The sequence below is a fragment of the Myiozetetes cayanensis genome, unplaced genomic scaffold (genome assembly GCF_022539395.1).
Source record: "Myiozetetes cayanensis isolate MyiCay16 unplaced genomic scaffold, myiCay2020 scf10, whole genome shotgun sequence".
In the NCBI taxonomy this organism is placed as follows: Eukaryota; Metazoa; Chordata; class Aves; order Passeriformes; family Tyrannidae; genus Myiozetetes; species Myiozetetes cayanensis.
The window spans coordinates 30208785-30221762 of NW_026086605.1; the positions used below are offsets into that span (position 1 = coordinate 30208785).

General features: G+C 41.1%; 1 protein-coding gene across 30 annotated transcripts in view; it reads right to left on the reverse strand.

The window, feature by feature from the left end:
• The window catches only part of ANK3 (ankyrin 3), a 304909-nt gene that overhangs the window by 124017 nt on the left and 167914 nt on the right, over positions 1–12978 (reverse strand). For all 30 annotated transcript variants that reach the window (XM_050340346.1, XM_050340415.1, XM_050340406.1 and 27 more), the window contains one exon: positions 1626–1724. In XM_050340346.1, the coding sequence (XP_050196303.1) occupies positions 1626–1724 (99 nt within the window). The remainder of the gene's footprint in view (positions 1–1625; positions 1725–12978) is intronic.

Consider the following 12978-nt stretch of genomic DNA (forward strand, 5'->3'; position numbering starts at 1 on the left):
AAAAAACAAACCAGTCATCCATTGCCCTTTGCCTCACTGGGAAGCTCTGCCAGACTCAGGAGCTGTTAATGCTTCTGCCCTCTTCCTGGATCCTGTTTCCGTCCCAGATTGTATTTTTAGTTGCATAAACTATCCCAGTGTCTGACCCTGGAGCCCGTGATACAGGAAATGAAGCGGATCATGAATTTTCCTAGCTAAAAGAAAGGAGCAAGCTGGACTCCCAACTATTTAAAGTAGTGGTCCCCAATATTTTGGCTGCAGTGGGCCACACGAATGCTTGCAAAGAGGAAACAAACAGTCTCCTTGCAAGTCTTCTTCTCCCCACTCTGACCAAATGCACATCTGTCACACGTGGCCTTCCATGCCATATGGTAGGCTCATGCCCCTCAGCCTGGCAACCCCCATGGAGCATGTAGGAAGATGACATTTTAGTCCAGAAATTATGCCTACTGTTTATATTATCCATGAAAAGTCATTGCTTCCATGTTCCCCAATTAGAAAAAAAAAGTTATTAATAAATCACCAGTGACTAAAGGTAAAAGAGAAGAAGAACTAAAGAAAAACATATGGAGAGAATGAAGAAATTACAAAATAAACTGACCCAGTTTCTGAATTTGCCACAGAAATAAAAAAATATGAATGTTCCTAACAAGCCCTGCAGGAAATCTCAGAGACTGCTGAAATACTGGAAAACCAAACAGAAATCTGTGGATACAGTAATAACTGTAGAAAAAAACTATTCTTAGGTTATTAGTTTCATTTGTTTGGAATGACTCTGGTGGAAATTACATAGACTAATTAAAAATGGAAGAGAGATAGGTGATAAGCTAGTATTTCAAGAAAATGACAATTGTCAAAAAATTACAGTGTACAGCTTTTGAGGGTTACCTCACACACACAGGAGTGTGTTGCAAAGGCTGCCATGAGAGCCCACAGCACCACAGTTCTAAGTTTTCTTCCAAACATTTGGGGTTTTTCCTTTTTTTTTCTTTCCACTGAGTAATTAAATAAAATATCCCTGGTATGACTGGGTTTTAACTACAGCAATTAGGTATAACCATATGCACTGAGTTTCTAAGTCATTCAGAGGGTAGAGTTAGGTGTCAACCTGATGGAAACCATCCCTACGCCCAACACATTTGCTGACAAGTCCCAGCCAGCAGCAAAGCACCCCGTCACACACAGGCTGAGCTGCATGAGACTCATCAGCCACACTGTGTTCTGTGACACTGCCCTGTGGACAGTGAGAGGCAAACACATACTGCGCTTCAAAATGACCCTGTTAGCATTCAAATTCGGAAATATCTTAGTTGAATTCTTGTCTTTTAGCGTTTTCCTGTACATTCACCTCCACCCCCAAGTAGCTAGAAGCAGTTCCTAATTCAATACTGTTCAGAGAACATGGAAAATGGTTGGTTCTGAGCTCTGCCATACACATGGTGTTTCTCACACTGCTTTAAGAGATGCAAAATGTAAGCACCCTACTGCAACCATTTCATAAAACATAAATGCAGTGCAGCTGTGGTAGCCTGCCAGGAAGATGAATGATTTAAGCTCTACAGCAACAAACAGGTCAGAGGCAATAGTTCCACGCACTCACTCACAGCATTCACACTTCAGCTTACCCTTGTTTTGGCATCAATTTTAGCTCCTCGATCAAGTAGGAGTTTGACCATATTTGCGTTGCCCCTTTTTGATGCAACGTGCAACGGCGTGATATCATTCTGTGGAAGAAAACAACATGAAAATAAATATGCATATGTCTTTCCTTCATTAATTCCATGTTTGGTTTGCTCACAGAATGAATTATGCCCAGTTTGCTAAAGCTAACACAGTTTGTTTCCCCGAGAGCCTGAAAGCAAAGGGAAGCTATGTTTAACCACACACGTGAATTACTGGCCTGATACCTTGACATACACACTGTGAAGACAAACAACCCAGTTGTGGTTAGAGTTACAAGATGACATGGTTGTGCCTCAGGCCTCAGCTCTGGCATAAGGGTTAATATTAGGCAATTCTACTGACTGCATCCTAGCAATTTAATCCAGCTATGATTGTTTCTGAGCATGTAGTGATAAGGATACACACCTCACAACTTCACTGGCCTCGTAGGAGCCACAGCAAATAAATAACACCATTACATCTGCAGAGCTAATTCAAAAGCAACGAGATTGCCAGCGCTATTTTATTTCTGAACACTATCAGCAAACTCTGGAAGCCTCGCGAGCACCTTTGTTTCGGCTCCATCATTAATTTCGCCTGCCCAATTTGTCCCTCTGATGGGTACAACGCTGTGCTTCAAGTGAGACTGTAAAGAGGTGCATTTGCTTGCCTGAGTGGCGCCTGGCAGGCCAGCAGCAGGCAGGGCTGCTGCACATCCAGGGCAGTTACATAACCAACGCGTGCGCACACAAAGGCACTTTTTTAACAAGATGTAGCCGGGACGTTTCTTCATGCTCTGATGAATCCTTTATCTCCGTGGCGTATGAAGGCCACATCCTGTATATATTTGATCATATGGAGCCAAGTAAAAATAAAAGGATTTAAATAGAGCATGCAGCCGCTGCATGAGGACAAACAGAATGTTGAAGAGCATGTTTCTGTGTGTTCAGGGGCAGTGCAAACAGGTGGCTGCGTAAAACCGACTTCCCTGTGACCGAGCAGAAAGCAGTACAGTGTAGTGAGCGTGTGTCCTACGGCTGACTGAGTCAGAAAGGCACCTGAATAGCTGGGGAGAGGTACTGGTGTCTTACCTGACTATCAGACTGTTCAATACTGCTTCCTCAAAACTGCAGGTGAGAGGAGAGATGGAAAAGGAGCACTGAAAAAAGATCCCCTCTCAGATGTGACAAGCTGACTCACAGCTTAATCGTATCTCTGAGCTCCTAATCCAGCTGCTACATTTTCATTTACACAAAATTTCACTATGGAGCTAACTCACAGTGACTAAAAAGTACTAATTAATATTATCACAAAGGTAAAAGACATGTTAGCAAGATTAAATGACATATTCTTTCTACAACAGTAATGATCATTAGAGCATCAAAGTGATGACTGTTCCAGTGTAGCTTCTCATTCCTTTAAAAAAAATAAAGTAAAACAAAAAGATGCTTGGCATATTAAACAAAAGTTGTACCCTGCCTAGTCCTTCCAGGGAGGTAAAACTGTGATTGCTTAACTTCTATTTTTTGAGTTGGTTTTGAAAAAAAGAATTAATTCCATTTGACTAGGAGTTGACATTGGTTATAATACAGGGTCACTACATTACTGTATCAGCCACAAAAAGGACAGAAAAAGAGAGGAGAAAAGCAATTATGCAGAGATACTTCCTGGGGTTTTTTCTCTTCCCAGGAGGAAAGATGTTACTGAGGTCAGAGGGAGATAGAGATGAATTCTACTTTCCTGAGAGAAAAGAAAAAACAAAACAGTAAAAGAAACAACTTTTGTGTCTTCAAGTATAAGGTACTGCAGGTAATTTATACTGAAGGAACACCTTTTTCCACTTGCTGGGGTTGATGGGCAAGGAGGTTAACTCAGCCTAATAGACCCTAGTGCCCTATTAATATGTCAAAATAATTTAGTACTAACAATTTACTGCTTCACACACAGATTAGAACAAAAGGCTTATCTAAGCTTCAAGAAAGAAATGCAGGAGGAAGGGACAGCATTACAAAAGGTAGGACAAATACCCATTAGAAGTCTGGTTCTCATTCATCTTGACATTAAGCTAAATCTAGCGCAGCACAGGGGAGGGTATAACCACATAAGAATGTGCACTTTGGATCTCCTTATTTGCCAGTCTAGTTGTTCAAAGCTCCTGTTGCCTTAAATGAAGGAGAGAAGATGGAGAGGAGAGATTCTGGAGTAGATGAATAAGTGTTGGCAGAAACAGAACTCATCTCCAAAAGAGATGACTTCCACTTAGAATTAATGTTTAGGTCACACTGTTTGTTTGCAGTAGGGAAAAAAATTAAAAATACCCACTTTCATTTTCAAAAAGGAGTCTTCTTCAAATAACCTTCATATTTCTGCTTAGTACCAAAATTGTTAGGACAATATAATTCTCTCTCAGCTTCTGACAGGGGTGATCACCCTGGTTGGAAACATGGGGAAATTCTCCAGCACTGAGTAAGGACTGAGCTCACTTTGCAAGCTGGAGAGTTAAGCAATTAATCTTTGCTCTATTTGATCACCTGTCTTGATGAAAAACATAAATTTAATATCTCTAGTTTGAAACCTGGAGTTATATTTGGTTGAAAACCATCAGCAAGTTCACATTACAAAAGCGAGGGATGAAGAAAGGATGTGATCACTTTAGAAACATTTTGTTAGGAAAACCAACCACACAGAGCTACCCTGAAAAGCTACTCATAACTAATGGAGCAGGAGAAATCAAGCAAACTAAACTCTTTATGTCCAGTGCAAGATGAATAAACAGCTACTCTTTTCTAGAAGAGCAATCCAGCACTCCATTCCCTTGGAAGGAGGCTGCAGTTTTTGTTATACTTTACTAACCTCATAAAAAGTTCATAAAAAGAATTAAGAAACAAGGAATTAAAAGTGAATTTAGCCTTTGCTATCCCTAACATCTCAGCAAAACACTGTGGGGAAATGAAGAAAAAAAAAAGAGAGGATGCCAGTCTCTATTCAGAATTTAATTTTGCCATTTTGCTATTTGAGCTTTTACTGATAGCAAAGATTACGAAGTAATAATTCTGCTGGCAGAGTTCTGACTCCTCAGAGATGAAGAGATGCATTATGTGAATGCTTGAATAATTGCACACTGATAGGTCATGCAGCTTGTCTTTGGTCAATACTGTGTTGTGTCAAGTCTTAAAGAATTAAAGCTAAAGGTTTCATACATATGGTCCTTTCCCATCTGACAACTAAGAACACGAACTGAGAAATGAATAAACATCAGACGCCATTGTCATTAATTTTTTCTGATGACAAAACAAAGCAAGCAACTCAAAATTGAGTTATTTGTACTTATCACAAAAAATAGAGATAAAAACATCATAATATGTGCAACTTTGGTGTAGGTTATTAGCACTAAAACTGTGGTATCAGCAAACAAAATAGCCATCAAATGTAATGTTCTGAATTCTTCAGTGTATCAACAGCATCTGCTGTCTTTTCAGTCTATTTTTATCTGTTTGATCTTCTGTAAATTTCTCCCTTTGTTCTTAAGATAGAATAGTAAATCAGGAAACTTTTGAAGATGTTTTCCTGCAGTAATAATGCTGAAATGCCTTCAAAAAGTTGCCACTAAAAGATGTGGTTCAGATCTAGAATGTCTGTTGGAGTGCTGCTTGCCCTCGCTGTTGAAATATCAAATGCTGGATAATGTCTCAGGCAGACCCCTCGACACTGAGATCCAACTTGCCATTCGACTTGAGAACAAATTCTACAGGGAATACGAAGTAGAACTTGTGAGAGTAACTAACCTAAAACTATGCAATAAATGCTCATAGGATTATCAACTAGAACATCTCCTTCTTGGCAGATTTCCTGGGGCACATGATTTTAAGTGCTCCGAAACTCTGCAGAGCTCAAAATGTGATGGATTAGACGTGCGCAATTTTTTTCCACACCTCAAAACATTGTGGGTGGTGGTTTTCCCTTTGTCTCCATCCACTGCCTGCTGCAGCCCACCACCCTCTCACACAGGGCCTTTGCCTTCCTTTGGAGCCTCACAACATCCACACACACGATGGGTAAGGAGTGACCTGCTTGTACATCCAGTGGCTCTTGCTTGTGCCTGATCAGAGGAAACACTAAGCCCTTTCAGCTGCAGCTCTCTAACTACAGCTTCACAGGAACATTCAAAAACCTTCAAATAACGTTATCTTGTGCTGAGCAATAAGGCACCTACATTTCCCATCTGAAATGAGATCAGCTGCCCCCTGACACGTGGTATTATCCATCACAGTTCGCCACAGCAGCCAGAATTACTCCTTGCTATTACAAATTAGCAACATGAACGGTTAGGAAGTCAGGAAAAAACCAGGAAAAAAGTTAAAATTGGCAGAGTGCAAATATAGTACATCTTATATAATTATATTTTAATGCATTTAGAAAATGAGGAATTCCCCCTGGTTGCTGGTATGCTATGCTGTCCTATGGGATTGCCTCTTTCTCCCATCAGACAGTCTGAGTTTATAAGCATAAGAATGTTAATAATCACTAAGAAAAGTAAATGTTTGCCCTTACAGTATCATACTGGGCTCTGAAGTGTACCTTTAAAGGAAGGCACACAAAAAAAGGGAAAACCTTTCCCAGTCATGTGCTGCATTGATTTAAATGCTGACTGAGCAGCAGATCACGTAGAGACTGTGAAGATTCATTGCCAATGTCACAGGGACTTGGTATTTCTCCTTGCTACCAATTAGAGAATTTACCTCCACCTCTGAGCTCTCCTCTGAGCCGCTCAGTGGAGGACAGTTTTCATGAGAAAAAAATCACACTTATTTAATTTCGAATTTCACTTCCTTGATTTAAACCAAACCAAACCCAAACAGTTTCTTACCAAAATGTTCAGATTAACTTGGAATTTACTAAGATAATCCTTCTCAATTCTCAACTGACAGCAGACTCTAGGAAGAGCTTAATATTGACACAGAATGTGTGAATAAAATAGAAGCTGAAAATAGCCAGACTCCTAAAGCAGAAACTTCCTATGCAGTCTGGAAAATCCCTCATCATTAGGGGTTCTTAAGAAAAGAGCATAATGTTGGTTGCTGGTTGTTGCATACTGGAACTGTGAGCAACACCACTGCATAGACATTACCACCATTACCAGATCCTGGAGGTATGAGAAGATTGTGCTGTGCATTTGAAGATTGCCATATACAACTATGCAGTCACACCAACACGTTCTATATGAAAACATTTGTTCTTTTCTCCTTCTGTATTTTTCTGAAACTCAGAGTTGGAGATAAAACACAGCAGAATCCTCGCAGAGAAAAGTCTTACATTCTAGTAGCAGTTACTGTGATCACTGAGGCTTGTACAGAAGTTTCAGTAATCAAAGATAAAAACACACAATCAGATGCTTTCCAGGAAACCTGGCAAGAGTGCATAATTTTTCAGCTTTTTTCCTTCTCTACTTAATGGCAATAAGTCTTATACTGTGCTATTATACTTCTTGTATGCTATACTTAACTTTCTTCAGGGCTGAGATGTATAAAATGAATCCTGGAAGAAAAGAAGGAGAGCTATAGCAAGGAGCTGTTATGGCAGACTACCACTGGGGAAATAAGATGTTTTTCTCTTATGCCACTGTCACTTAGATATTGCCTGCTCTTTTTGATGGGCTAATGGTGTTCTGCTTCTCAGCCTCAGGGTCATCATTAATGCATGTTGTCCTCACACCACCTTCAAAATTACCAAATCCTTTCTCAACCTTCCAGTAAGCAAACTTTCTGCAGGCAAAGCCCGCTCCCAGTGGAACTGAAGTCTCCTCTAGAACAAGGAGTGCTGTGTATCAGGAAGGCTTTTCACAGAGCTGGATGCAGTTTTATGGCACAGTGACTAGCTCCTGTTTGCTTTGGCAAGAAAGATATGGGGAGAGGTCTCCTTCATATAGAGGATTCCTGGCTACCTCAATCTTCGGACTAGCTCAAGTACAGCATGGATGGGGGGGTCACAGAGGTTGCATTGAGTTGTTGCTCTGGAGGCTTCAAAGAATTTCTTCCTTCCTTTCTAACCACTGTGCTCCTTAGAAACAGGTGGAGCTTCAAAGGCATTTCCTCACCTGGGCTAAACAGATCTTTCCACTGGAAAATCATCTCAGACAGAAGAACGATATCTGAAGACTCTGTGAGCCCCCAAAAAAGATAACTTTTGCCTAATTGTAATTTCCAGAAAATAGTTTATTCAAAGCACCTTCCTCACCTCAGTGGTTGGCACAGCAGCTTTGGAGAAACACGGCTTTGCATGTCCTTGTTGCTGAGCTAGCACAGGGCTGTCTGGACACACATCTCTATCCCAGCAGATACAACTGCCTGCCCTCCCCGGCCACTGCTCCTGGGAATGCCCAAGCAAGGCCTGAACGGGAAAGGGCAGGCACTCCACAGGGCTCTGATTTGTAGCAAAAGAACTTTCCTGTGCAGGATACCATAGGTAAAATCAGATTGCTAAGGAAACTGGTTTCTCATTCCTTCCAATGGCTGCTAGTTGCTTTAACATGTACCTGGACACACCTTTCCAAGTCCTAGATATCTAAATGCTAGGCAGTCTAGAGATAAAGAAGAAATCCCTCTGTGACCTGTCCTTTTTCTCCAACACCTCCTGCACTCTTAGGCTGAAGATGACCCAATTCTGGTAAAGAAAGAAATGCCCATGGCATGAAGCCCTTGCAACAGCACCCAGCTCCTGAAGCAGCAGCTGGGATGGGAGCACAGCAGTTTTCACTATGCATATGGTCACTGTATGCCAACAGCAGAGTTCCTGAATCAACAGTCTGGAAACAGGAGAGCACACTTGGTGGATTTCACTTCTCCCTGCTAATCACTATGTTGGTATTTCCAGAAGGTGGGAAGTTGATACCAAAATTATTAAAACTCAAGGTAAGACATCAGAAACAGTTTGATTTAAAAGGGATTTAAAAGGCACAAGTGGCTGATAAACAGTAGTTTTCTTAAAATAACAGCAATTAGTTTTTCCTATTGAAAAAAAATTGATAAAATAGATTGACTTAAGAGTGTCTGGCCTTCTTTCAAATTGTAACTAGGATTCACTTGTACTTCTCCAACATCAAGTCAGCTAAGAGAATGGTGCCTGGAATTGCTGCAATCATTCAAAATCCAAGTAGTGACTGCACTTACATGTTAATCTGGCTATGAGAGGAGGCTGACTTCCCTCTCAGTTACCCATTCTTCTCCTCCTCCACTTCTTTAGCCCATGTGTGACTGCCTCCCAGTTAAGCAGGAGGGAAATATGTTGATGTAGTGAAGGGATTTCCTAAGCATTTCAGAGAAGCACAGCCAGATGTGAAAATGTACTACAGAAAAAGGATGATGAATAGACATAAAATGCCTGTTACCTTGCCAGTAATTGTGGCAGGTTTTTTGCTGAGTTTGAGCCCAAGAAGTCAAGCAATTTGGAAAGACTGTTTTCCCTTCATTACAAAATGGCAAACATCCAGCAGAATAAGGAGATCTTGTTTCACTTGGAACGAAGTTAGGAAGGTTCTTGGAGCTGTTTCCATGTTTATAGGTAGAATAAAGGGCATCACAAGCTGATTTACTGAAATGATTTCCATCCATTCCAATGGGAATTTTGTTGTGCCACCTTCCCTGCACTTGCAGCAAGGCAAGAGAAGAAAGCACAGACACAGAAGTGCTAATGCAGTTCAATGGAAGAGCTGATATGACATGAGTCATTTGGCTGCAAGAGTGCAAACCTGTAAAAGGAGGTACATTTCCAACCTTCCCAGCCTCTACAGTCAGCAGGTACACAGGCTGGCAGGCACTGTAACACCTGTAAGAGCTCCTGGAGCTATGCCTATTTTCCCAGTGGCAGTGAAAGAAGGGAACAAGGGAGTGTATGACAGCTGAGAGGCAGGCAGGTGTACACCGGTGGGGTAGGGAAGCAGCTGCTATTGGATATCACTGGGGACATCATTTACTTACAGTACAGCACCACTGCTCACCTCTTGCCCACACACTGAGAGTCATCATCAAGCTCATGTCTTTCCCTGCCTTCACTGCTGGAACCTCTTTCTTCCCTCGGGCCTCTCAGAAACACACTGAAAACAGCAGCTGAAGAGATCTTTGCCACAGGTCTGCCCTCCCTTTTCTTACATCCTTTCACCAGCTCTTTGTTTTACCACACGTGTCCTTGGCCTTAAGGCTCAGAGTTCTGCTTTCATCCTACACATCCCTTCACATTTTCTCTGCCCTTCCCACCTCGACTATACTGACAGCAGGAGCTGGCTATTTATCCTGCCCTCACACTTTTGTCTTAACACTGCCCCCTTCACACAAGCATCTTCTGTTACCACAATCCTCTCCTCCTGTTCAAATCTCTCCGCAGAATTCCTACTTTCCTAAACAGTTGAAACACAAATCAAGAGATAAAGTAATGTTGATTTGCACTTATTTAGCAAGAATAAAAGAAAAACTCTTCAGGGTTTGCAAAAGCACCAAGTGCATTTGACACCCCATCTTAAAGTTTGTGAAAGAAAGCTACAGTACATACACATGGTATGATTTTAGTTGGGTTACAGCCCTTCCATTTCTTTGCTCTGTTGCTCATCTCACATTGTCAACAACTCAAATAAAGGCCTTTGCTTCAGCGAGGAGACAGCACACCATGGATAGCGTTTACAGAAATTAAAACAAGAGGCAAGGAGGTGGCAGTGAGCAGGCTGATAGGGGTCTTTTTTTAGTATCTGTTTTGCAATTTGGGTGATCAAGAATCAAGCAAGGTTTTTGCTACTTGGTGCTGATAACTGTACCTTGCACACAACTTTCCCTGATGCTCTTGTTTGCCTAAAACTTTGCTGCTCTACCAGAATCTAACTCATCTTTCAGTGCAGCACTTTCATTACTGGCAATCTGATAAGCACTAAGGAACAAAATTCAGCTCCATATTACTGTTATTTATGCTACAATTCTTTCTATCATAACAACTTTATCTAGGTTTCCAGACACCATACAGCAGAGATGTGCTCTCCCTCTGGATGCCCCCACCCAGTATCACAAGCACAAACAACCTGCTCAGTGCTCTGAGTCACAGCTCAGCCCACTGCTCTTTCAGGCTGCTGTCACTGCATCCACACTTCCCCAGCTATCCCAGAACTCTGCCTCTCTCTGATGGTAACAACTAATGGAGACAGAACCTGTAATGTCTAGATCTTGAGGAGGAGGCAATAATGGCCTTATTACTTTGGGTGTGCTCTCCATAAGTGCCCCTAATCCAAAACAGAGCTGCTGAAGCCTAAGACTTATTTTATTAAAACAAGCATAGGCAGATGGTATTTAGTGGTATTGGTATTAAATGCTGCTAATTGCTAATGCAGTAGCACTGCTAATCCCTAATCTTGTTTCTGAGTGGGAAAGAATTGACCTAAGACCCCGTTTGTCTTTCTTGCTTCTCTGATTAGAGCTTATCAAATACTCAGTGCCAAAGCTCATGATGGTATGAAATGCCTAATGCTCTAATTTGGTCAGCTAAAGGACTTGGAAATCAGAGGTCAAGTTATCAGTGAAAGGAAAGCACACATAGTCAGCAGCTTCCCAGGAACCCCTAACCCCTAAATTTCCTCTTAGCTTGTGAACTTCATATGGTTCTAACCTGGGATACCTCTCTCACCACAAAACATGAAATATATTTAGTGATGAATGTGATTTGGAAAACATAATTTGAGGGGTGTGATGGATGTATAAGAGCTGATCCTTACCTTTGATACTCAGCTATCAGTTTGACCCAGTATCTGCTAGCACTCTTCTCACCAGCAATAGTAGGTACTGGTTCACTATCTTAGCTTTGGAGACATTCCTAAAACTCCATATTGAATGAAGAGTGGCCAGCACCAACACTTTACACCTGTACTCCCACTTTAATGAAAAAATTCTGGGTCTGTGTTGTTCAAAATTTCTATTCCTGCACTATCACACCAATTCCTCCTATCAATCACAGTCTCTAAGAAAGAACTGTTCAGGGTTTGTTGGTTTGTTGTTTGTTTGTTTGTTTTTAAATATAAGAAGTTGTATAAGTACAATAGTAGTTTCTATGCTAAATAATCACAATATTATTTTATTGTTTTCATGGGTTTGCAATGCTTGCCATAAACACTGCTGCATGTAAATATGTTCCTTAACTACAGAAGAGTTTAAGATTTTAGCTATACAAACCATCTAAAGTAAAAAAATACTGCAATTCACTTTTTACTCTGTGCAAATGCTCTAAGCAATAGTATAGGAGCTGCTAGATTATCCATGTGACATAATTCCCTTCATTAATATGATCTTGAATCTACATTGGGGTTCTTTTGCTTTTTCTAATTTAATTGAAAAGTTGCTCCAGAATCTCATTACTTATATGTAATATTAATTATGAAACAACTATTAAATAATATTAATTAGGATGATTAGGATTAATATTAAATCTCTACATTTCTAGAAAACATTAATTCATGGTCAGTTTATACCTATTTACTCTTGCATCAGCATTTGTCTTCACTTTGAATGCCTCTTGTTCTCTTGATTTTATCTTCCTATAGTCTCAAGGATCACTACCACATTTCCTCCCTGGCTTTGTTTTGGTAAGGTTTAGTGAGCCAGAGTTTTGCACAGCCTCAGTTTCTCTTGTTTTGCTGGCTGGTTTGTTGTTATAATTAATTTATTTATTTGATCAGTTTTGGTTTTAGGGCACCAGGCTTGCAGAGCAGTCCAGCTGCCTCTGGGAGGATGGACCCACTCCACAAGCAAGAAAGCGCAACTGAAGCCACCATCAGCTGCTCCCCAACCATCCCAGAGTGAACCAAGGGGACACTGGGAAAGCCCACAATATTTGACTCCTGGCTCCTGATAATTTTTCATCCATCTGAGGAACTACCCTGTCACTCCCTGGGCTGTGTCATGGCTTTGGTGCCCCCTTTACAGGATCAGGAGGGTTATTGCCCTTACTCTACCATGGTTTCTATCATACAGTCCCCATTATTGACTCCCCTCCACTTGCAGATCTCATTTCATTTTCCATCTCTCCAGTGTCTCAGTTCTCCTTTATGTATCACCTGACTTTCATATATGCAGTGAAGGCAGAGATGCTTTATTCACCTGCACTGTATGGTCACTGGAAACAACTGCACAGTGAGGAGAATTCAAGCAGGGACACAACACTCCTGCCGTACGCTGAAGGTCTGGATGGAAGCATTGCTATCACTGAACCCCAGCCTACCTTTGTTTCAGCAACACTGGAACTATGACAATAGCAGCTCCTTTTGATTAAAACAGATGTTTTCAAAGGTGA